At 42.4% G+C, this 26,951-nt stretch overlaps 1 protein-coding gene across 12 annotated transcripts in view; it reads right to left on the bottom strand.

The window, feature by feature from the left end:
• Window positions 1–26,951, bottom strand: part of mpp7a (MAGUK p55 scaffold protein 7a) — a 493,705-nt gene that overhangs the window by 143,009 nt on the left and 323,745 nt on the right. For all 12 annotated transcript variants that reach the window (XM_087987461.1, XM_087987462.1, XM_087987468.1 and 9 more), the window contains one exon: window positions 26,463–26,543. In XM_087987461.1, coding sequence (XP_087843587.1) covers window positions 26,463–26,543 — 81 coding nt within the window. The remainder of the gene's footprint in view (window positions 1–26,462; window positions 26,544–26,951) is intronic.

The raw sequence follows: 26,951 nt of genomic DNA on the forward strand, positions 1-26,951 counted from the left end.
ATATCAGCTTCAATCATCATTCTGGCGCACAAGCTCAGTTGAGAGACCCTGGACGGTTCCTTGTAAGGCTTTATACTCCTTTAGAACATAATGGTGCAATAAAAAGACCATTCATTCCATCAAACGTCTTCCTTTTATCATCTACCAGATCATGCTAATATAATGCCCTGATTCAAAAAAGGAGGGAAAGCAGACAATAGGAATCTGTAGACCAGTTATTTTATCATCTGTCATTGGGATTGACTATAATCCATTAGTAAGGAAATAATATTAAAAAAAATGGGTGCTGGAAATCAGAAACAAAAACAGAAATTGCGGAAAACTTCAGCAGATCTGGCAGCACATGTGGACAGAAATCAGAGTTTATGTTTTGGGTCCAGTGACCCTTTTTCAGAACTGATGGTAGTTTAGAAAAAGGTGTTTATGATGTGCGGGGGGTGGGTGTTAAGGAGTAAATGATAGGAGGAGATAGAGCCCAAAGAGAGAGAACAACAGTTGGACAGACAAAGTGGATAATCATCAGCCTAGGAGAATGAAGAGCTGCTAATGGAGACTATTCATGACTAACAGTGGGTAATGGGGAATCCAAAATGGTGGCATCCTGTTAGAATCGCATTTGCTGGGCTCTGCGCCACAACATTGACCCAAAAAACTTGAACCTGTCCCATTTGCTGTGAGTAATAATGCAGTAAAGGAGCAAGAAACCCAAGAAAACAACTTACTTTTGTCCTTGCTGCTGGAGAATGCCAAAAAAAAAAGGAAGTGCGTCTGGGGCCAGGGCTACGGCCCAGCCCTCTGAAGCAGCAGGCTTCCTTACTCACCAGACCCTGGTTGAGGAGCTGGCCAAATCTCGCGAGGTCCTGGGGGAGCAGGCAAGGGAAAAAATAGTCAAGGAGAAGTTGGCTCCTGTATCTGCTATGCTGCAAGACCTGGGAAAAACGACCGATGAACTCGAGCACCGGGTTTCAGGGGTAGAGGCAGAGACTGACTCCTCCAAGAACCAGATTGAAGCCCTGGAAACACAGGTCTATGGTCTGTTGGATCTGGTAGACGATCTCGAAAACAGTGGCAGAAGAAAGAACCTGAGTGTTGTTGGCATACCGGAGGGGACAGAAGGTGAGCGGCCGGTGGAGTTCTTCGAAAAGTGGTTCTTGGAATTCCTTAATGTGGAAGCTGGAAAGGGAAGATTAACAATTGAGAGTGCCCACTTCCTGTTCTGGTAAGGTTCCACCATTACAAAGACCAGCAAAATGTCATGGAAGCCTGTAGAGCAAGAGGGAGGGATTCAAGGGCATTGGTATCTGGTGGCTCCAGGATCACGTTCTTTCAAGACTTCTTGGTGGCAGTGATCCAGAAGTGGAAGTCTTACAATGGCATCAAGAGGAGATTGAGAGTGCTTGCGATTCAGTATTGTCTAAGATATCCAGCAGTGCTTTGAATCAATCATAATGGATCCATACATTTGTTCGACTCGCCAAAGAAAGTGAAGAACTTTGTGGACATGTTGACTTAAGTCAAACAGCCGAGTAAGTGTAGAGGACAGAGATGTTTGGGTTTGTTCTTCTTTAAAAAGGACTTGGTGGAGTCTCCTTTCTGGTGATAAGTTGTGTTAAATGATGTCCGGAATGGATATTTATCTTTAATCTCTAAGTTACGTTAAGGGATGGGTGACATATTTCTTTTTAGTTTACTTGTTTATAGTACTAACCTTGCTCTTAGGTGTTTCTTTTTCTCTACTGGGTGGTCGGTGTATGTGGCGTGACCCTAGCTGGGAGGAGTTGAGAGGGCGGTTGGAATGGTTAGTAGGGTTGAATGGGAGGTAAATTCCTCCAATCAGTGTCTTTGGCAATTTTTTTTTGTTTTTCTGTTTTTGCTGTATATAGTTATTGTAAGTTTTGTAGATTTGTTGGTTGTAGTTATTTTAGTCTGCATAGTTTTTGGGTTTTGTGGATTCTTTTGCATTAAAGCTCAGCGATCTGTCGTTCAGGTTCTTCCTCTCTGGAATCTAAATGGTGCTATAGAAGGTTATGGCAAAGGATATGTTTAAGTGATGCACCTGGAATATGAAGGGAAGTCATTTGCCTGTCAAGAGGAAGAAGGTATTTTCCAGCCTTCAAAGGGAGAGGGTGGATGTTGCCTTATTACAAAAAACACACCTGGATGATGCAGAGCATTTGCAGCTGTAACAGATGGGCATGACCAGGTTTATTTTTCATCTTTCACTACGAGGAGTACAGAGGTGCCCATTTATTTAGAAAGAATCTCCCACTTAAGCTGTTAAGAATGTATTGAAGACACACACGGGAGATTGTAATCCTTAAAGCTTTGATTACATGGGGAAGAATACAGGATCTTAAATGTTTACTGTCCCCCGCCCCACCCCCTTATGTTCTTGACAGACACATTTTCTAGACTGGTTAATCTTGCATCTCTGCATATTATTGTCGGAGGGGATTTCAATTGTCTAACAGACCTTACCATGGACAGATTGCCCAAAGGCCCTCCGATAGCTTATTTACGATCTAAACAATTAAGTGATTTGTGTGCTGGATTGGGGTTGGTAGATGTTTGAAGGCACCTTCACCCTTCTGGCAGGGACTTCACATTCTTTTCAAACCCACATAAATGCCATACCAGGATTGATCTTTTTCTGAACCCCCTGCAGCACATCTGGGCTTGTTGGAGTCATGTACAATTGGCAATATCACTACTTCCAATCACACCCCAGCGTATTTTTTTTTAAGATTACTTACAGTGTGGAAACAGGCCCTTCGGCCCAACAAGTCCACACCGACCCGCCGAAGCGCAACCCACCCAGACCCATTCCCCTACATTTACCCCTTCAACTAATACTACGGGCAATTTAGCATGACCAATTCCCCTAACCTGCACATTTTTCGACTGTGGGAGGAAACTGGAGCACCTGGAGGAAACCCACACAGACATGGGGAGAATGTGCAAACTCCATTTAGTCAGTCGCCTGAGGCAGGAATTGAACCTGGGTCTCTGGCGCTGTGAGGCAGCAGTGCGAACAGTTAAGAGGAAGGATACTGTGGTAGGCTCGAGGCACTGGTGACTGGATTCCTTCAGACTCAAGGATAGCACGTTTATCGAATTATTTTCTACTGAGTTCAGGGCTTTGTTTTAGATATTAACTCAGGCTTGGCCAGTAGCTCATCCATTCTTTGGAAAATAGCTAAAGCCTATGCCAGGGGCTTGGTTATTTCCTATTCAGCCAGTTAGAACCAGCTGACAGGTGAGCAGCAATACTTGAGGAGGCATACTTTGACAGCCTTCTCTGGCTAAACTGCAGAGATCACTGCGCTCTGGTCTACACTGAACTCCATGTTCACATGGACAGCCAAATAGGAGCTTACATTGTCAAGTCAAAGGTTGTTTGAACATGAGATAGGCCGGGCAAGTATCTTGCTAGGAAAAAGAATGTCCCCCCACTCCCCTTCCCCCCCACTGTTATCTTGATCAGGGAGGACACTGGAAATTTAACCTACAATTCTAATAAGATTAATGCACATTTTGGAAATTTTACTCTGAAAGCTGTGAGAGTGGGAGGGTTAAGATGGAGTCTTTTTTTTAAAGAATTTGGAGCTTCAGGGAGTGACCTCTGAACAATAGTCTCTCCTCAAAGCCCCATTGTCAGAGCAAGAGGTGCAGGAGGCTCTGAGGCAGCTTCAGAATGGAAAGGTGCTGGGTCCTGACAGGCTTCCCAGTGAGTTTTATAAGGAAGTTGTAAGTATATTGTCAGGACCAATGCTTAGTATGTTTAATGACTCACACAGTTGTAGCCACCTCCCACCATCTCTAAGAGAGGCGAACATCTCTCTCATTCTTAAAACAAGGGGAAGACCCTGGAGGACTGTGCTTCCTATAGGCCCATGTGATTCCTGAACATTGACTTCAAAGTCCTATCTACGATTCCGGCATTAAGGCTAGAAACTGTACTGTCCTCCATCATTGAGGACGACCAGACAGGGTTCATAAAAGGTCGCAGATCGATGGATAATGTCAGGAAGTTAGTTAACATGATCCAAGTATGTCAACAGCAATTGATACAGGGATTGGTGGTCTCCATAGATGCAGAAAAGGCATTTGACTGGTTCAAGTGGCCATTTTTTTAAATACTTTAAAGCAGTTTGGCTTGGGTGAGACTTCTGTCAGGTGGGTGGAGGTTTTGTGTAGTGACCCTCTTGCTGCGGTCCACATCAATGGTGTGCAGTCTAGCAATTTCAATATTTGTAGGGGCAGTCGACAGGTCTGTCCCTTGTCACCACTGCTTTTCATCGTGGTGATCAAACCGTTGGAGGCAGCAATACGTAGGGATCCCAATATAAACGCAACAGAAGTGGGGAAGAAGTCACAGAAGATCGCATTATATGTAGATGACGTTCTCGTCTCCTTATTAAACTTCAAAAATGCCACACTTGATTCAATACATCAATCTACTTGGTTGCTTCTCAGGTTATAAGAGCAACTTGGTGAAATCAGAGGCCATGCCCATGCTTGATCCTGACGGTTTCCCTTTAGATGGTCACAGGAAGGCTTTTTCTACTCAGATATATTTGTTAGTCCAGTTTTTGATCCAGTTTTAAAGCCAATTTTGCCCATTTATTTGACAGAATCAAGCAGGATCTTCATAGAGGGGAGGCGCTTCTGATCTCTTGGTTAGGTCAGATAGCCCTCATTAAAATGAAATTCTGCCCCACCTGTTGTATCCTTTGTGAATGCTTCCTCTGCTTTTTATGAAGCAAATTATTTAGAAGACTGAAATGCTGGTTCAGTTCTTTTATCTGGTATTGTAAGCAACCCCTAATTAAATTGACTAAACTGCTGTTACCTTACAGACTGGGAGGAGTGCGCCTCCCAGATATCAAAAACTACCAGTTAAGCTCGTGGCTATCTTATGTGAATGACTGGGCCCAGGCGGGGACCTTCCCTCACTTTTGTCGAACATCGAAGCATCTCAGGCAAGCTGCCCCCATATTGGCCTGCTGTTCTTAGACAAAATGAGAACATTTAATGAATATTGCCATGGTCCAATAGTAATCAACACTGTCAAGGCATGGAGGGCAATGCGTCAGGGTGAGGGCAATATTGCCAAAACATCATTTTTGACAACCATAGTTGGTATGCCGGGCTTTCAGCCAGGGATGACGGACTCTGGGTTTCAACTATGGGCAGCCCAGAGGCGTGTCTTGCCTGGCTGATTTATTTGAAGGGGACACATTGATGTCCTTTGACTAGTTGGCTCTGAACTATGAGTTGCCCAGTGCAGACCTCTTTAGATTCTTTCAAATTAGAAATTTCATACAAAAAGAGACCGCACTTCTAACTGGTTCTTTTAGGTCCGACATGAAGAAGAGGGTGTTGAGCGCTGAAGATACAGTAACTGTTGGAACTCTTTTGATCTATTGGGAGAGGGTCACTTGGATGAGACTGAACGGCTCTAAGATATGGGGGAAGGAGCTGGACGTTGAGATCTCTTCTGAAATGTGGGAGGATATCTGGGAAAATGCAAGGATCTCTATTTGCAATAGGACCCATGCTTTGCGATTGAAGATTCTCCACAAGGTCCATTTGGCCCCAGGCAGCCTCGCTAAATTTAAAGCGGGAGCATCTCCAATGTGTCCTAAATGTAAAGAAAGAATGGACATGCTTATTTATTGTCTTCGGTCCTGCTACATACTGGAGCACTGTGGGAGGCAAACTAGAGAAGGCCTTGGGGACGGAGGTGGAGATGGACCTGGTATCTCCTCCTCTTGGCTTTGTTAATTCACTTTCATTAGATATACACAAAAAAGGTCTATCAGTATCCTCACTTTTTGCGCAAGAAAGAATATTCTATTAGGGTGGGTGTAGGACAATCCCCCAGGGCTGGAGGGCTGGCCTAAGCTAGTCATGGAGCACATTCCCTTGGACTTTCTTACGAGTTTGGTGCACCATAAAACTGAGAATTTTTGAGATGTGGCAGCCCCTTTTTGGTCTACCTGGGTACACATTTGTCCACCATACTTATAAGAGCCTTTATACTGCCATGGCATTTCTATATAATGAATCTGGTATCCAGAGGGGAGGCACTATGAACACATGAATATGTATAAAGTTATGGGCTTGATGATCGAGGGCTAATGTTTTGTTTCGTTGAGCTGTGCTATTATTATTATTACAATTAAGATTCTCCTTTTTTAGCTTAGTTATTAGTTTTTTTAATCTATGTAATTAATGGGTTTGTATTTTTAACATTGGTTTGAATTGTTTGCTTTTGTACCTGTTGTAATATTCAAAAAAGTCATTTTTCCTTTTTCAATAAAAATATATTTAAACAAAAAAACAATGGGTTGTGTGTAATAATAGACCATGTGATAACAAGGCCTGGTGTGTGGAGCTTGGGGTAAGGACATGGGAGAAGGTATCTCAAGTCCTAAGATTGTTAAACTCAATATTGAACCCTGTAGAGTGCCCAAGCTGAAAATGAGGTGCTGTTCTTCCAACTTGCACTGAGCTTCACTGGAGCACTGCAGCAAGCCTGAGACAAAGATGTTGGCTGGAGAACACGGTGGTGTGTTGAAGTGGCAGGCAACTGGAAACTCGGTCTTTTTTGCAGACAGAATGTAACTGTTTTGCCAAGCAGTTACCAGTCGACGCTTTATTTCCTCAATGTAGAGGAGACCACATTGTGAGCAGTGAATACAGTGGACTAGATTGAGTGAAGTGCAGGTAAAGAGCTGCTTCACCTGAAAAGTGTGCTTGGGCCCTTGGATAATGACAAGGGAGCAAATAAATGGGCAGGTGTTACACCTTCTGCAATTGCAGAGGAAGGTGCCATGGGCTGTGTACAGGCGGGAGAGTGTTGCAAGTGTAGGAGGAGTGGATTAGGGTATCCCAGAGATAACAATCCATGCAAAAGGCTGATAAGGGAGGGGAGGGGAAGGCAATGTGTGTGTCTGGGTGTGGTATCCCACTGGAGGTAGTGTAAATGATGGCTAATGATCCTCTGGATATGGATGCTGATGGAATGGTGAAGATAAAGGGGACCCAATTGCTGATGTGAGATGGGAGAGAAGTGGGGAGACAAGTGGGGAGGGCTGACGTGTGGAAAATGGGTCAGACCTGGCTGAGAAACTCAGTTGAGGAAGAAGGTGGACACTTTGGATGCCACCTTGTTGAAGCTGGCATCATCAGAACAGACGTAACAGAGACAGCGGTACTGACAGAATAGAATCTTTACAGGAGGCAGGGTGTGAGAATGCATAGTCAAGGTAAGATTACAGATTACATTACAGTGTGGAAACAGGCCCTTCGGCCCAACAAGTCCACACCGACCCGCCGAAGCGAACCCACCCTTATCCCTACATTTACCCCTTACCTAACACTACGGGTAATTTAGTATGGCCAATTCACCTGACCCTGCACATCTTTGGACTGTGGGAGGAAACCGGAGCACCCGGAGGAAACCCACGCAGACACGGGGAGAACGTGCAAACTCCACACAGTCCGTCGCCTGAAGCGGGAATTGAACCCGGATCTCTGGCGCTGTGAGGCAACAGTGCTAACCATTGTGCCACCGTGCCACCCAAACTGTGGGTTTGGAGTGAATGTTGGTGGTCAGCCTACCCCAGAAATTGAAACATGTCAAGGAAGGTAAGGGAGAAGACAGTGATGGACGAGAGAGCTGAGAGCAGGATGGAAATTAAAAGCAAAATTGAGGGAAGCCAGCATCGATGATATAATCAATATACCAAAGAGTGAGCTGTGGGTGGAGGCTGGAATATGACAGGAACAAGGAATGTTCCAAGTACTCTACAAAGAAACTAGCGTAACTGAGGGTCATGTGGGTACCCATGTTCATCCCTAGGACTTAAAGAAAATGAGAGGGTTTAAAAGAAAAGTTGTTCAGAGTGAGGATGAGCTTGTCCAAGCGAAGGGCAATGATGGTGGATGGGGACGGTTCAGAAGAAACAAAGAGCCCTGAGACCATCCTGATGGGGAATGGACATGTAAAGGGATTGCATGTCCATGGTAAAAAAGAGGCGGCTGGAGCCTGCAAAGTGCAAATTCTAAGACTGCATCAAGTATCAGAGGAATAACAGATGTAAGAGGGAAGGGACTGGACAAGGGAAAAAGCAAATTGAATCAAGGTGGGAAAGTAATAACAGGACATTGAGAATATCAAAACACAACCCATCCGTCAGCATGATTTTATGAAGGGTAACTCATGTTTGACTAATTTCCAAGACTTTTTTTGAAGATGTAACAAGGATAGTGGATAATGGGGATCTTATGCATGTGTATATCTGGACTTCCAAAAGACATTTGATGAGGTGCCGCTCAAAAGGGTAATATACCACATAAGATCACATAGAAAAAGGGGTAATTTACAAACTTGCATAGAGAACTGGCTATCGAGAGAAAGAAGAGAATCAGAATAAATGTGCCTTTTTCTGAATGGCAAGCTGTAACTACTGGGGTGCCACAGGGTTTGGTTCTCAGACTCTAGTCATTTACAATCTAGATTGATGACTTAGATGCAGGGATAGAAGGCACTATAGCCAAATTTGCAAATGGCACTAAAATAGGTAGTTGAAACTTTATTGCTGGAACAGCACAGCAGGTCAGGCAGCATCCAGGGAACAGGAAATTCGACGTTTCGGGCACAGGCCCTTCTTCATTCCTGAAGAAGGGCCTGTGCCCGAAACGTCGAATTTCCTGTTCCCTGGATGCTGCCTGACCTGCTGTGCTGTTCCAGCAATAAAGTTTCAACTTTGATCTCCAGCATCTGCAGACCTCACTTTCTCCACTAAAATAGGTAAGAAAGAAAGTTGAAATAAAAAAGCAATTACAAATAGATATGGATAGGTTAGGTGATTGGACCATAATTTGGCAGATGGAGTATGATATGGATAAATATGAGGTGATCCATTTTGATTGGAAAAATAAAAAGGCAACTTCTTCCCTAAATGGAGAGAAACTTCAGAGTGCTTCGATACAGAGGGACTTGGCTTCCTCATGCATCAATCACTGAAAGGCAGTATGCAGGTATAGCAAGTATAAAGAAGATAAATTGAATTTTGGCATTTATTACTGAAGGAATAGAGTATAAATGTAGGGAAGAGTTGCTGTAACTGTACAAGACATTGGTGAGACCTGAAGTACTGCATACAGTTTTGTTCTCCTTAGGGAGGAACATAGCTACATTGGAAGCAATTCAGAAAGATTCACAAGATTGATTTCGGAAGCGAGGGGTTTATCATAGGCGGAGAGATCAAGCAAGTTAGGCTATACGCTCGGACTTAGAAGAATCAGAGGAGGTCTGCTTGAGGTATATAAGATGCTAAATGGGACTGACAAATCAAGAACTAGAGGTCATAATCTTAGGAGGGGTAGCTGATTTAAATTAGAGATGAGGAGAAATGACTCACTGAAAGGGCTGTGAATCTGTGGAATTCCCTATCCCAGAGAGCAATGGGTGTTGGACAGTGAGGAAATTTGAGGAGATAGACACATTTTTAAAATTAGTAATGTGTTGAAGGGTTATGGAGAGTGGGCAGGAAAGTGGGGTTGAGGCCATGATGTGATCAGCCATGATTGTAATGAATGGTTGAGCAGGTAAGAAGCTTAAATGTCACCTTCCAACCTAGCTCTTAGGTTCCTAAGAAATTCTTCTTCAACTATTTCACTCCATGAAACAATGCTGCATAAATGTTCCTTGAACTTAAAGAAAACCCTGATCATTTTGTCTTGCATCTTCAACACAATCTTGATCTACTAGCCTTTACAGACAAGTGCATCACCTTTTCTAGTTCAGATGCAGAAAACCTATGCCTCATGGAGCATTTGACCTCCTCGCTCTTAGCTGAGCTATCCAGCTCATTTCTGAAGGAAATAACTAACCAAGTGTCAACTGCTTTTGCTTTGAGTCAGCTTCCAATAAATGCTAATCATTCGTCTCTTAATTAGTGTTATGCAAAATAATTTAACACTCGTAGTACATCTTATATACTACATATATAATTTAACTGACATTGACATAATATATTTATCTCAGTCATTTAAAAATAATGCTTTCCTCAGACTAGATCCCACAGTTCTGAAATGTTTCTTCTTAAAGTTCTCTCAGTTTGGAAAGAAGTACCAAAATCTTTTAATAGCACATATATTATAGGAGAAATTGGCCTTTAAACTCTTTGAGCCTGTTCTGCTAATAATAAGGTCATGACCGAACTTTGACATTAACTCTTTTTTTCCTGACTTGACCCCATAATCCCCCAATTCCCGAAATGCTCAAGAATCTATCAATCTTAGTCTTGAACATAGTCTTTTGTGATAATGAATTGCCTACGATTCACAAGCCACTGAGTAAAGAAATTTCCCGTCTCAGTCCAACAACTTTGCATCTAATCTGTCAAGCACTCAAAGAATTTTATATATTTCAAAAGGATTATTTCTTCGTCTTCTACACTCCAGGATATTGTAGGCTCTTTTCACACAATCTCTCTACAGGACAACCTTCTAACAAATGTAGTGAACCTTCACTGCATCCTATCCACAGAGAGTATATCCATCCTGCATTAAGGGATCAAAATGGTGACAGCACTCCAGGTGTGGTCCTATCAATATCCTATACTGCAGCAAGACCTCTAGAAGGGCTAATGCCTGAAAGGTCGAATCTCCTGCTCCTCGGATGCTGCCTGGCCTGCTGTGTTTTTCCAGCACCACATTTTTCTACTCGTGTACTCGAACCTCCTGGTCATAAATGTGAGCATTTGCTTTCCTATTTGCAGGAATAAGCTATTCAGTTCTTCAAGCCTGCTTTTATTTAAACATTCGTTGAATGTGGCCATCACTGGTTGGCTATTATTTATTGCCCGCCCCTAGTTTCCATTGAGATTGATATAACTGAGTGGTTTGCAAGACAATTTCGGAGGGCAGTTGAGAGTCAACACATTGCTCTGGATCTGGAGTCACTTGTTGGCCAGACAAATTGGGGATTGCAGGATTCCTTCCCTGAAGGACATTAGTGGGCCAGATGAGTTTTTCTGACAATCAACAATGGTTTTGTGGTCATCAGCAGACTCTTAAATTCCAAAATTGCTTTATTGACATCAAATTCCATCATCTGCCATGGCAGGATTTGGCCACTATTTATTATGATCATGGCTCATAACAGCCTGTCCCTACTTCCGCCCCATCTCCTTTGATCCTGTTAGCCCCAAGTGCCACATCCAACCTCTGTCCAAAGTTGTACAATGCTTTGCCTTTGACTGTTTTCGGTGATAGTGAATTCCACAAGCTCACCCATCCTTTGGGTGAAGGAATTTCTCCTCATCTCAGTCTTAAATGGTCAATCCTGGATCCTTCGACTGTGACCCCTGGCTCTGGACTCCCCCAGCATTGCTAAGATCCTTCCTGCACCTGTGTCATCTAGTCCCACTAGAATTTTTATAGGTTTCTATGAGATGACCCTCATTTTTCTGAGCTTCGGCAAATATAACAAAAACCAAAGTTGCTGGACAAGCTCAGGTCTGGCAGCATTTGTAAAGAGAAATCAAATCCTAACCAATTCAAGCTATCATCATACTTCAGTCCTGTCAATCCAGGAATCAGTTTGGCAAAGCATCACTGCACCCCTCTTTTGCAAGAGCAGCCTTCCTCAGATAAGGAGATCAAAACTGCACACAGTATTCCTGGTGTGGCCTTACCAAGTATAAGTGCATTCAAACCCTCTCGCAGTGAAGACCAACATATAATTTGCCTTTTCGTCAACCTACTGACCTGCATGCTTAGACACCCCGTCATATTGCATATTCTCCTATCTCAATTTGTACACATTCAGATAATAATCTGCCTTCCTGGTTTAGCTCCCAAAGTAGATAACCTCACATTTATCCACATTATACTGCATCTCTACCCATTTGCCCACTCACTCAGCTTGTCCAAATCACACTGAGACATCTTTGCATCCTCCCCACAGCTCACTCTTCCATTCAGCTTTGTGTCATTTGCAAATTTTGAGAAATTATATTGAGTTCCCTCATCTAAATCATTCATATATATTGTGAATAGCAGTGGTCCAAGCACGGATCACTGCAGTACCCCACAGTCACTGCCTGCCTCCCAAAAAAGACCTGTTCACTCCTATTCTTTGTTTCTTGTCTGCCAACCAGTTCTCTGTCTACGATGGCACAGTGGTTAGCACTGCTGTCTCACAGCGCCAGGGTCCCAGGATTGATTCCAGTCTTGGAAGACTGTCTGTGTGGAGTTTGCACATTCTCCTCGTGTCTGTGTGGGTTTCCTCCAGGTGCTCCGGTTTCCTCCCACAGTCCAAAGATGTGCAGGTCAGGGGAATTAGCCATGTTAAATTGCCCGTAATTTTCAGTATGTTAGTCAGAGGGAAATGAGTCTGGGTGGGTTACTCTTCGGAGGGTCGGTGTGGACTGGTTGGGCTAAAGGGCCTGCTTCCACATCGTAGGGAATCTAATTTAATCGTAATACACTAACACCAAACAGGTGCTTTAATTGTACAGACTAATCTTTTAAATGGGACTTGACTGAAAGTTTTCTGAAAGTTGAAATAAACCTCATCCACTGGCTAACCATCAACTTTACGAATCACATCCTCAATGAATCCCAGTAGATCATTAATCATGGTTCCCTTGCATAAATCCAGCCTGACTTTTGTCACTGTTTTCCAAGTGCTGAGCTATTACATCTTATAATCAATCCAAGCGTTTTCCCCAGCACCGATGTCAAACTGACTGGTCTATAATTCATGGTTTTCTTCTTGCCTCCCTTAAAGAGAGAGTTTACATTAGCTACCCTCCAAACTGTAGGAAGTTCTAAAATTTATAGAATCTTGGATGACGACTATTAATGCATTCAATATTTCAAGGACCACTTCCTTAACTCCTCTGGGATGTAGATTATTAGGCACTTGGATTTAGCAGTCTTCAAACCATCAATTTCTCCAATATCATTTCCCTACTAACACTGATGTCCTTCAGTTCGTCCTTCTCACTTAATCCTGTGCTCCCCAACATTTTTAGTTTCCACGTCCTCCATTGTGAACATAAATCCAAAGTATGTCTGGAGTTGATCAGCCATTTCTTTGTTTGTCATTATAAACTCCCCTGTTCTTAAGATGCCTATAACTGTATTCACCAATCTTTTTCTCCTCATAACTTTCAAAATGTTTACAGTCATTTTCTAAATTCTCAAGAAGCTTACTCTCATTCTCTATTTATCCTTTCTTAATCAATCCCTTTGCTCTCCTTTGCTGAATTCTAAACTGCTCTCACTCCACAGCCCTGTTGTTTTCCCTGGCCAACACGTATGCCTCTTCCACAGATCTGACATTATCTCAAATCTCCCTTGTAAGCCACAGTTTCATCAGCTTTATCATTTTATATTTTCGCCACGCAGGAGTGAACAATTGTTGCAGTTCACCCATGAGCTTGTTGAATATTTGCCATTTTCTTTCCACCCTCATCTTTTTAAATAATGTTCCCAATCTATCATAGGCAACTCGCAACTCATACCATCATAGTTTCCTCTATTTATATTCAGGACCCTAGTTGCAGATGCAGCTACATTACTCTCTATCTTAATTACGGCCACTCATCCACAAAGGGGTCTTGCACAACAAGATTGCGAATTACTCCTTGCTCATTAAAGTATATCCAGTTTAGGATGACGTCTACTCCAGTTGATTCCTCAATGAAAACTATTCTGTATACACTCCAGGAATTCTTCCTATACAGTCGTGTTACTGATTTGATTTCCTCAATCTACGTGCAGATTGGAGTCACTGAATTACACATGTTCCTTTAAAGCATGTGCCCCTAATTTCCAGTTTAAAGCCATTCCCAACATATTGTACATTGCCATATTGCATTCCATCCGTCAAATGTTTGCCCACTCACTTAACCTATCCACGTTCTTCAAAGGCTTGCAGTCTTCTTGATAACTTATTTTCCTAAGTATCTTGGTCGCTTTAGCAAATCTAGCTACCATACATTTGGTTCACACATCCATGTCATTAATGTAGATTTCAAACAGTGGAAGACCTAGCATTAAGCCCTTTGGCAACCCATTCATTACAACTTGTCAATCTGAAACAGATCAAGAAATCTCTAAGATTTTAGAAGCTGTGCAAGTCCAAGCTCTCAGTTTTGAGAGTAATCATGTTAAATCTTCTTACAGTTCATAGGAAAGAACTGGAGAGAATTAGTTAAGCTAAACTTAAAGATCTGATTTGAAGGGGTAATTTTGCCAGAGTCTCTGCAAAAGGATAATGTCATAAAAGGGATGAGACTTTGCTTTTCTGTATGTTTAATGATCTTTCAAACTACATTCTATATTTGCAACACTTCATTAGTCTCTTTTGTTGTTTTCATATTAGGTGTAATAAACATCTGTTCTCAAATTCCACAGCCTCAAGTGACGATACTTTTGTGTCTGACTATGTTCTTAAGTAATTTTGTTTTTAAAAGTACAATCTATCAAGGCATGTTTCATCTGGGATTTGACTTGTCTGATAGTACCATCAACTGGAATTGTAATTAGTTCAACACAATTTGCAGGTACAGGACTTGCAGATTTACTAGCTAACAGGATTGGAAAGGAATCATAGAACAAAGAAAATTTACAGACCAGAAACAGTCCCTTTGGCCCTCCAATCCTGTGCCGATCCAAATCCACTGTCTAAACCTGTCGCCCGACTCCTATGCATCTGCATCCCTCTGCTCCCCACCTACTCATGCATCTGTCCACACACATCTTAAATGAGTCTACCGTGCCTGCCTCTACCACATCTGCTGGCAACGCTTTCCAGGCACCTACCCAGTGTGTGAAGTACTTACTGCATGTATCCCACTTAAATTTTTCACCTCACCTTGTAAGCATGACCTCTTCTTATTGAATCCTTCACACTGGGAAAAAGCTTATCTCTATCTACCCTGTCTATACCCTTCATGGCTTTGTAGACCTCGATTAGGTCTCCTCTCAATCTCCTTTTTTCTAATGAAAACAATCCTAACCTACTCAACCTCTCTTCATAGCTTGCACCTTCCATACCAGACAACATCCTCGCAAGACTTCTCTGCACCCTCGTCCACATCCTTTTGGTAATGTAGCGACCAGAACTGTACACAGTATTCTAAATGCGGCTGAACCAATTGTCGTGTACAATTTTAACATGACCCGCCAGCTCTTATACTCAATACCCATATGCCTTCTTGACCACTCTATTCACCTGTGCAGCAACCTTCAGGGTACAATGGATCTGAACTCCCAGATCTCTCTGGTCATCAACTTTTCTGAAGGCTCTTCTGTTTACAGTATAACTCGCACTAGAATTAGACTTCCCAAAATGCATCACCTCACATTTGCCCGGATTGAACTCCATCTGCCACTTCTCCATCCAACTCTCCAGTCTATCTATATTCTCCTGTATTCTTTGACAATTCCCTATGCTTTCTGCTACTCCACCAATCTTTGTGTCATCTGCAAACTTGCTGATCATACCAACAGTGCCCTCTTCCAGATCATTTATGTATATCACAAACAACAGTGGCCCCAGCACTGATCTGTGTGGAACACCACTGGTCACCTCTCTCCATTTTGAAAAACTCCCTTCAACTACTACTGTCTCCTGTTGCTCAACCAGTTTTTTATCCACCTAGCTAGAATACCCTGCGCACCATGTGACTTCACTTTCTCCATTAGTTTACCATGGGGAACCTTATCAAATGCCTTACTAAAGTCCACGTATATGACATCAACAGCCCTTCCTTCATCTATCAACTTGGTCACTTCCTCAAAGAACTCTATTAAGTTGGTAAGGCACAATCATTGAAAAGCCCAATCATAGGGAGATTTATGATTAATGGAAAGCAATTCAGTCCATCATGGGTAGGTGAGGGAGCAGAATGAGCAATTTCTGTTTAGCAGCCATCCCATTTGCACAATGGAATAGAACTGAAGCAAGGTTACAATGTTAGCAGCATCAGGGTTCAGACATAAGCATAAAATCACCAAAAATCAAAGCTGAGGAAAGCACTGAAATCCATGCCTGATAATACTATACTTATTCTTCCACCAGATGCGGGCATTGCTGGCTAGGCCTGTATTTACTGAATATTCCTAATTCCCGTTGAGGTAGTGGGGGTGAGCTGCTAGAATTAACAGCTGCATTGGAGGGTAGGCATGACTCTAGATCTAGAAGCAGTTTTGGTCCAGGAACAGTGAAGGAATGACAATGAAGTTCCAAGCCAGGATATGTGTCTTCAAGGTGAACTTGTCAGTGATGGTGTGGTCCCATGCACCTAGTGCCCTTTTACATGGTAGAGGCTGTGGATTTGGAAGTTGCTATCAAAAGAGGGTGACTTACTGCAACACATTTTGTATAAGATATAGTGCTGTCACTTTGCATTGAAGGTGGTACAGGATGTGAATGTTTGAGGTGATAGGGTGCCACTTGAATGGATTATATTGTCTTGGATTATATTGAGCTTCTCAAGTGTGTTTGGAATTACACTTATCCAGGCAAGTGAAGAACATTCCATCACATGTCTAAATTGTCCCTTGTAGATAATGCACAGGCTTCAGAGAGTCACGAACTGCAGAAATCTTTGCCTCTCATCTTTTGTAACAACACATTTGCATAGCTGGTCCAGTTCGGTCTCTGGTCAACAGTAATTTCTAGCATATTAACAGTGGGGGATTCAGCAATGGCAATACCATTGAATGTCAAAGGGAAATGGCCAGAAAACCATTTGTTGAAGATAGCCATTACTTAGCACTTGTGTGGTGTGAGTTTTATTTGCCTCTGATCACCCCAACCCTAAATGTTCTCCAGGTCTTGCTACATATATGGACACAAGCAGCTTCAGTATCTGAGGAACTGTGAAAGCTGCTGAACTTGTACAGTCATTAGCAAACACCCAACTTCTGATCTAATGATAGAGGAAAGGTCAGGAAGAAGCAGCTGACGATTGTTGCATGGATGACATTATGCTGAGGAACTCTTGAAAGGATGTTGTGAAATTAAATCACTGACCTCCAGTAATTGCAATAATCTTCCTTTGCGCTAAGTACATCTTAAACCAATGGAGAACTTTCCTTCTGACTGCCAACCAGTTTTGTTGATGCTCCTTGATACCACCCTCAAGTTCCTATGACTGGATGCTAAAAGAGACTTAATGGGTAAAGAGTCAATGTTGAAGAATCCCAGGGCAATTTTCTCCCAGTTGTATAACTCTGTACTACATCTGGTGCTCTGTGTTCGATTGATTGACTGTCACGTGTACTGAACTACAAAGAAAAGCTTTGCTTATGAGCAGTACTGGCAGATCATAGTAAGCAAGGATGTACAGATCAGAGATTATCAAAAGGCTTAGACAGTAGCCTACAGGTTACTTTGCACAGGGCGTGCACTAGGCAAGATCAACGTTAGCAAGATCAGCATTTTTTGAGGCTAGAGTCTCCATTCATCAATCGAATAATGGCGAGGAAAAAGTTGTTCTTGAACCTGCTGATGTGTGTGTGTGTTCAAGCTTCTAGATCTTCTGTCTGCCAGAAGAGGTTATCGGAGATCATTACTGGAGTATGATGGGTCTTTGACGACATTGACAGCCTTTCTGCGGCAGTAAGCTGTGTAAATGGAGTCCATGGATGGAAGATTGGCTTCCATAATGGTCTGGGCTATGCATAGCACCTTCTGTCGTTTCTTACAGTCCTGGGCAGAGTGGTTGCCTTATAGGCGATTGTGCACCCAGACAGTATGTTTCTGTAGATGTTATTGAGGATCCTTATGGACATGCCAAATTTCTTGAGCCATCTGAGGAAGAGGAGACATTGTTGTGCCTTCTTGACCATTGCATCTAATTGGCAGGACCAGGGCAGGTTGTCGGTTATATCACTCTGAGGTATTTGCCACTCTCCATCCTCTCAACCTCGGTTCCATTGATGTAGGTAGGGGTGGGTTCTCTTCCTTTCTTTCTGAAGTCAATGATCAGTTCTTTAGCTTTGCTGATGTTGAGAGGGAAATGGTTCTCACTGCCCTCTGTACGCCTTCTGAATTTTGACTTGCCATTGTTAGATATCCATCTAACTACAGATGGAAGAGTGTGGTGCTGGAAAACCACAGGAGGTCAGGCAGCATCCGAGGAGCAGGAGAATCACTGTTTCAGGCATAAGTCCTTCGTCAGGAATGCCTTTCATTCATCTAACCACAGCGGTGTCATCAGTGAACCTGTAGATGCCGTTTCTTTGGAATTTGGCAACATTTTCATGGAACCACAGGGAGTAAAGGTGTGGGCTGAGGACTGTAGTCATTAAGGCACATTACATGTGTTTTCTTAGGTACAGGGATGCTGATGGACTTCTTGAAGCAGGCGGAGATTGGCTTGTAGGAGGGAGAGGCTGAAGATGTGTGAATACCTCCGCCAGTTGATCCGCACAGGCTCAGAGTGCTTGGCCAGGGACACTGTCCGGGCACGTTGCTTTCATTGGGTTGACTCCTGGGAAGTCCGATCTGACATTTGCAGTGGCGACTGAGGGAACAAGTGCATCTGGAGCTGTCAGTGCATGTGTTACCATGCTGCTAGCACTCGGCTCAGACTAAGCATAGAAGGCATTAAACACATCAGGGAGGGCTATGTCTTTGTCAGATATCTTGCTCCGCTTCATTTTGTATTCTGTAATGTTGTTTAGGCCTTGCCATAGGTGGCGGGAGTCTGTTTGGTAGGTTTGTTCCTCTAACTTGGTCCAGGGAACTAAGTATACTCACGGGTGGTCATAATTTGATGAGTATAAAAATGTCAGGCTATTACTTGACCAGCGTTTGGATAGTTGTCCTAGTTTTGACATGGTTAAAGAGTTTTGTAAAGAGAACTTTGTAGGGTTGACAGGGCTAGTCGTGGTGTTGTCATTTTTGGTCAATGTTGAGTAGTTTCTTGGTTTAATTCACTTTGAGACTGCAGTAGTCTGCTATGACAGAGTAGCTTGGTCAGCCATTTCAGAAGCCAGTTAAGAGTCAACCACATTGCTTAGGGTCTGGTGTCACATGCAAGCCAGACTAAGTAAGGTTGGCACATATCCTTCCCTCAAGGGCATCAGTGGCTTTTGAATAATAACTGAACAATGGTTTTATGACCATGATTACTAAGATTAGGTTTTTTTTCCCAGATTTAGTAGTAAAATCCAAATTCTACCAGCTGCCAAGGTGGAATTTGAACACCTGTAACCAGAGCTTCTGGATTGCTAGTACAGTGACATGACTATACTACTACCATCTCAACACCTGTCAAGACAGTTTTGTGTCCTAACAATTATGTTTAGGTATGCTTTATAATGTTGGAATTGACCTTGGGGTTATTACTAGCTTTTGGCGGGGATGCAAAAACCATGAAGATACTCTCAGTGCTCACTGGCTATCAGACCCAGCCCTTCAGAATGTTAGAAACAGAGACTAATGTGTTCAGATAGGTTTGCTCAACCATTGAAAAACCATAGCCAATATATGGTGCAGTGAGTGGTGTATAAATAACTATAGAAGGCTTTAGTTCATGAAGTTTATTTCAAACAGTTTTTTTTATTATACCATAGTATATGGTTGTACCTCAACTTGAGCTTTACTTATTAAACAATGACACTTCACAAATTTCAGAAACTGATGTCAGAGATGGGCAAGTTCATACAGGGTCGAAAGGAGATAGTTGAGGCCCCTTTACAGTGGGAATGCCAACTCCTGGGTCTGATAATCAAAGTCTTTGGTGGAGACCTGGAGATGGGTCGGCACAAAAAGATGGAAATAAGAGTTCAGAGACCCAAGTAAAGTGGGAAACAAGTCACTCAGTGTCAACCTCTTGTCTCCAGCCAACTATTCGCCTCCTCAGAGCTGACCAGAAAATATCCAACCTGCTACAGGTCTGTCCCATAATTATCACTGTTGCACTGGACAGGGAGTGACATTAGATATTATCCCAAGATTATCATGGTCTCTCTGGGCAGGGAACGAGATCAGAGGCTATCCCACGATTGTCACTGCCTTTCTGGGTAGGGAGTGAGTTTAGAGATTACCCCAGGATTATAACTGTCTCTCCGGGCAGAGAGAGAGGTTAGAGATGGTGTCTCTGGGCAAGGAGTGAGATTAGTGATTATCCCAGGATTATCACCGTCTCTCTGAGCAGGAAAGTGAGGTGAGTGAATGTCTCTCCAGACAGCGAGTGCGTTTCGAGTGTTTCTCTCTCCGTGCAGGGAGAGAGTTTAGAGATTATCCCAGCATTATTGAGATGAGAGTGTCTCTCTCCGGGCAGGGAGAGACGTTAGCGAGTGCCTCTCCGGGCAGGGAGAGACGTTAGCGAGTGCCTCTCCGGGCGGGGGTAGGGGAGAACGTTAGTGAGTGCCTGTCCGGGCACTGGGGGGAACGTTAGTGAGTGCCTCTCCAGTAGCGGGGGGGGGGGGGGGGGGGGGACATTAGTGAGTGTCACAGGATTATCACAATCTGTCTGGGCAGGAAGTGAGGTCTGTGATTATCCCAGGATTATCGCTGTCTCTCCAAGCAAGGAGGTTACGGAGTGAGCTTTTTGGGTTTTGGGGTGAAGTCTATGGGGGCAGTCACTCTGGAAGTTTCCAGACCCAACTCACTCTGACACAGTACATAAAACTGAGAGGCATGGACAGTCCCATGGTGGAAATGTGATAGGTTTGAAGTTGAGTGGGAATAAGTTTATTGGAGAGGTGCGAGGGTGATCAGTGTCAGGAAAATGCTGCCAGGGAAGGTGGTGGAAGCAGATACAGCAGCAAAGTTTAAGAGGCATTTAAACGGACACATGAATGGCAGAGAATAGAGGAATACAGTGTTTGCACGTTCTCCCCATATCTGCATGGAGTTCTGGGTGCTCTGGTTTCTTCACACAGTCCAACTATGTGCAGCATAGGTGGATTGGAAATGGGAAAGACAGGGATAGGGTGGGGTTGAGGGCTAGGGACGTGGGTGGGTCTGGATGGGGTACTCTTTGGAGGATCAGTGTAAACTTGATGGGATGAATGGCCTGCTGTAGGGATTCTATGATTCTAATTAAGATACTAGTTAAACTGTTTGCTGTTGAAATAAGCTTGCAGCACTGGTGCCACTGAACACAAAACAGTAATAATACTTTGATGGACCACTGCTGGTAGCCTTGTGCCTCCTCTTACCGAGATTTGTAAACAACGGTTGAGACAAAAAAAGGATATTTTTCTGAAGCCTCACACATTTTTTTATTCCTGTACTTCTACATCAAGATTTTTCACAGGACTCTGCAGCAATACAGCTGCAACTGTTTCAGTCATTTAAAAAAAATTGAAGTGTTGTAGCTTTAGATGACATGTGAGATAAAGTAATATTGAACTGCTGGCAGCTATCATTTTAAATATGGAGCCCAAAACTCCCGCAGCGAGAAAATATCCTGAGCTGCCTTTCTTGCTAATGCTAATGTTGAAAACGAACGGCAAAAAAACACAAAAAAAGATGGATATTCGTGAATGCTGCCATGTACTTTGGAAGAAACAATGTCAAAATCTCACAGATGCTGGAATATTATGCTTTGCCAACTTTTTTTCCGAACTGCTACCAAGTAACCTCTATAACTTTGTGCGTTGTGACCCCGAGGCAATGGAAATAGTTTTATGATATATGTCAACAGCAACCATCTTCAAAAAGTATAAGAAAAACAGTAAGAAAAAAGACAAATCTAAATAAGGGGCCAAAAATCACCTTTATCCTTCATTTTTACAAAAACAGAATAGCTTAAATTAGATTTATTATTGTACATTTATTTAATGATGACATTATGCAGTGTATCTTATTTTTGGCATTGCACTAAAGTGAAATGAAAGTATTTTAACAGCAGTTGGATTGCTGAATTCTATCATTTTAAGGGTTGTTTTTCAGACTGGAAGCCTGTAAAGGGTGGTGTTCCACAAGGATTGGTACTGGGTCCACTTTCGTTTGTCATTTATATAAATGATTTGGATGAAACAAACGTCTTTGTATCATCTTTGGCCATAGGTGAGGCCCCAGAAAACTGGAGAAAATGCAATGTTGTTCCATTATTTAAGGAGGATAGCAGGAATAATCCTGAAAAGTATAGCCCTCAGAGTCTCACGTCAGTGGTAGGGAAATTATTAGAAAAGATTCTCAGAACAAGATCAATACATATTTAGAAGCAAATGGACTTATTAGTGATAGACAGTATGGTTTTGTGCAGGGGAGGTTGTGCCTCACTAACTTGATTGAGTTTCTGGAGGATGAGTGTTGGAAAAGATGTTGATTTATCTATATGGACTTCAGTACAGTCTTTGGCAAGGTCCCTCATGGCAGACTAGTACAAAAGGTGAAGTCACAGTATCGGGATGAGCTGTCAAGATGGATATCTAACTGAGTTTGTCATAGGAGATGAAGTATAGCGGTGTAAGGATGCTTTATGCAATGGAAGGCTGTAACTTGTGATGTTCCACAGGGATCAGTGCTGGGACCTCTGCTGTGTGTTGTCTACATTAATGATTTGGAGGAAAACGTAACTGGTCTAATTAGTAAGTTTGGGGATGATACAAAGATTGATGGAGTTGTGGATAGAGAGGAGGATTGTCAGAGGATACAGCAGCATATGGATCAGTTGGAGACATGGGCAGAAAAATGGCAGATGGAGTTTAATCCAGACAAATGTGAAGTGATACATTTTGGACAGTCAAGTACAGGTGGAAATTATAAAGTGAATGGCAGAACCCTTAGGAATATTGATGTACAGAGAGATCTGGGTCCACAGATTATTGAAGGTGGCAGCATGGGTAAATAAGGTAATAAAAAATGCCTATGGTATACTTGCCTTCATTGGTAAGGGTAATGAGTATAAAAATAGGCAAGTTATTAGATTAGATTTCCTACAGTGTGAAAACAGGCCCTTCGGCCCAACAAGTCCACATTGACCCTCCGAAGAGTAACTCACCCAGACTCACTCCCCTATCTTCTATTTACCCCTGACTAATGCGCCTAACACTATGGGCAATTTATCATGGCCAATCCATCTGACCTGCACATCTTTGGATTGTGGGGGGAAACCGGAGCACCTGGAGGAAACCTATGCAGACACGGGAAGAATGTGCAACCTCCACACAGACAGTTGCCTGAGGCAGGAATCGAACCCGGGTCTCTGCTGCTGTGAGGCAGCAGTGCTCACACTGCTTGCTGCAGCTTTACAGAGCTTTAGTTAGGCCACACTGGAATATTGTGTACAGTTCTGGTCACAATACTACCAGACAATATGGATACTTTGAAGAGGGCACAAAAAAGGTTTACTAGGATGTTACCTGGTATGGGGGATTTGAGCTATGAAGGAAGGTTGGATAGACTGGGTTTGTTTTCACTGGAAAGTGGTGGATGCAATTACAATTGGTGTTTAAAAGACATTTGGATAAGTTCATGAATAGGAAAGATTTGGATGGCTATGGGCTAAGTACAGGCAGGTGGAACTAGTTTAGTGTGCAAACGTGGTTGGCATGATTGGTTGGATCGAAGAGTCTATTTCCATGCTATATGACTAAGACTCTAACTTTTTTCAAGACCATTTAGAAGCAATCATAATGATTATGCTGCACATTCTGCACAAGCCTTGAAAAACAACTTGATAAATGTTCTGAACTAAAATGTTAACAAGGGTCTCAAATGAGATTCTGAATCAGAGGCTTCTCATGTAACAAACAACCATATTTATTATATTCAAACATTAAACATTTAACCAACATAGGCCACATCCATAGAACTGCTCTGCCCTGAATTTGGGAGGTTCAAAATCGCATAAAGCAATCAAATATCAAGTTCAGTGTCAAAAGTAGAAGGATACCCCATATGCAATGCAATACAAATCTAAGCAAGAAGCATCTGTTCTACTATATGTTGTAAAACTTGTGGTTGGTATAGAATCAAAATATTTGCGCACATATAGCTTACACAGAAAAGTACTTATACTTTTAGGCTGGAATCTTTCAAAATCTTTAACCATACTGAATAAAAACGTAGAATTTTAGAAAACGTTACATCATCACAATCTGAAACCATAATTTTACAAAGCTCTTGGCAATATAAAAAGTAAGATTTGGATCAAGTATTCAAAAAATCCACCAGGAGATCGCCATTCTTGCATGCATTACTGGATCTCAATTCCTTCTTCCTTGGCTGATGAATTAGTCCTTCTCCACGTTGAACACCAATTGGAAAAATCATTGAGGGTAATAAGGAGACAAGATCAAAGAATATAACCTAATCATCTCTCCTCAATGTTCACTATCATTACCATCACTGAATCCATAAATATCAACCTCCTGGAACTTAACACTGAGTATAAATTGAACTAACCACAAAAATGAGTCAAAGACTAGGAATCCATCAATTAGTAACTCAGTACCTGACTCTTCAACACTTGTGCACAATCTACAATTGGGTAATGAAACACTCTCCACTTGCCTGGATGAGTGCAGCTTCAGCAACACCTAAGAAGCTTGATGGCATCAAGAACAAATCAGCCCATCCAGCAGCTTCAACATTCACCGCCATCACCATAGATACACAATGGCAGCCATGTTACAGTTCTCAGTAACTTGAGAAGTCTGCGTTGTTTGCACCTTCCAAACCCATTATCTGATGCGTGGGAATGCTACCACATGTAGGTTTCCCTCCAAGACACACAACATTAGGAACTAAATCGTTTTTGTTCTGTTGCTGGGTCAAAATCCTGAAAATCCCTCCCTTAAAGCTGTGGGTATACAACATCACATGGACTGCACGGTTCAAGAAAGTCAACTGCCACTACCGTCTTCAGCGCAATTAGGAATTAGTAATGAATAATGGCATGGCTACCAATGCTCATATCTCAAAAACAAACTTCTCACATGTAGATTGCTTTTTAAATTGCAATAAATACCCTCATTCCACTTGCTGAATTTTTTCATCACTTTTAGGAACACATCAATTGGTAAAACAATTTGGCTTGGATTGAGTGAAATTTCTCAAAATGTAACAAAGGACAAGCCAATGGATCTAAAATACTTTGTTCATTCGGAGTACATAGGCTGCCTTTCAATACACCTTTCAGATTCACATTCTAGATTCCTATATTTTTGTTCCTAATTCAAAACATTTATTTCAAACATTTGTTTAGACTAAATGCACTTCATCAGAGTTGGGTTCGTACATAACATTCCATTCAATAAGCCTGTTAACAAAGATAATGATAAGTAAAGAAATTTGCATCAATGAACAAAGAAAATTTACAGCCCAGGAACAGTCCCTTTAGCCCTCCAACCTTGAGCCGATCCAAATCCACTGTCCAAGCCTGTTGCCCAATACCTAAGCCCTCTGCTCCCCAACTACACATACATCTGTCCATATACATCTTAAATGAATCTATCGTCCCTGCCTCTAATACCTCTGCTGGCAACGCGTTCCATGCACCTACCACCCTCCATGTTAAGTACTTGCCTTGTGTATCCCCCTTAAACTTTTCACCTCTCACCTTGAAAGCGTGACCTCTCGTCACTGAATCCTTCACCGAGGGAAAAAGCTGGTCTCTATCCACCCTGTCTATACCCTTCTTGAGTTTGGAGACCTCAATCAGGGCCCCCCTCAATCTCCTTTTTTCTAATCAAAACAATCCTAACCTACTCAACCTCTCTTCATAGCTAGCACCTTCCATACCAGGTGACATCCTCGTAAACCTTCTCTGCACCCTCTCCAAAGCGTCCACATTCTTTTGGCAATGTGGTGACCAGAATTGTACACAGTATTCTAAATGTGGCCGAACCAACATAGTGTACAATTTTAACATGACCTGCCAGTTCTTATACTCAATACCCGGTCCAGTGAAGGCAAGCATACCATATGACTTCTTGACCACTCTATCCACTTGTGAAGCAACCTTCAGGGTACAATGGACCTGAACTCCAAGATCTCTCTGCTCACCAAACTTTCCCAAGGCTCTTCCGTTTCCTGTATAATTCACTCTAGAATTAGACTTCCCAAAATGCATCACCTCACATTTTCCTGGACTGAACTCCATCCGCCACTTCTCCGCCCAACTCTCCAGTCTATCTATATTCTCCTGTATTCTTTGAGAGTCCCTTATGCTTTCTGCTACTACACCAATCTTCGTGTCATCTGCAAACTGGCTGATCATACCAACAGTGCCCTCTTTCAGATCATTTATGTATATTACAAACAACAGTGGCCGCATTATCAAATGCAAATCCTTTGAAGTGCACACACAAAGTAGAAATTTTATGAACATAGCTGGGCTTAGAACAGAACTCATTTTTCTCTATGGTTTTCTGGATAACTAATTCTGGCAACAAAATTCAAGTAAAAGCATTTAAATTATTTAGACTACATGCTTACACATGTTACATGCTCTCACCTTGAGGTGGGGCTGTGATAGTAGCTTCACCAATTCTCTGATCTCACTGTTCATTGGTGTGTTGTGCAGATCCTCAGTGAGCTATGAAATAGAATAAAAAAACAAAAAAAAATTGGGGAAATATTAGTTTCACTTATTGCATTTGTGACATCTGAAAATTTCTCTGTTTAAAGTTATTACTTTCTTGCCTGTGCAAAGAAAGACTAGCATGAAAAATAATAGACCATTAATCATCAGCCTTTTTTCCTACTTCTCAGTGGGCCAACTTTGGCAAGACACTTCAGCTTACTTCAGTTCAACTAATCATGTGTGGCAGCTCCACAGCAAGATCATGCTTTGATTTAGTCCATAGATGGGTGGTACCCACTGTATAGAAAAAGTCTTTGCGCACAAAACTTGGGTCAAACAAAAGGAGTAACAATTCCTGGCAGTCACTTTGAAACGTGTGCAATCAGTGCAGAACGTAAGCTACAACGCTATCTGAACACT

Source organism: Chiloscyllium plagiosum, unplaced genomic scaffold (assembly GCF_037043375.1).
Source record: "Chiloscyllium plagiosum isolate Xiang-an unplaced genomic scaffold, Cpla_swu_hap1 HiC_scaffold_5, whole genome shotgun sequence".
NCBI classification, from domain to species: Eukaryota; Metazoa; Chordata; class Chondrichthyes; order Orectolobiformes; family Hemiscylliidae; genus Chiloscyllium; species Chiloscyllium plagiosum.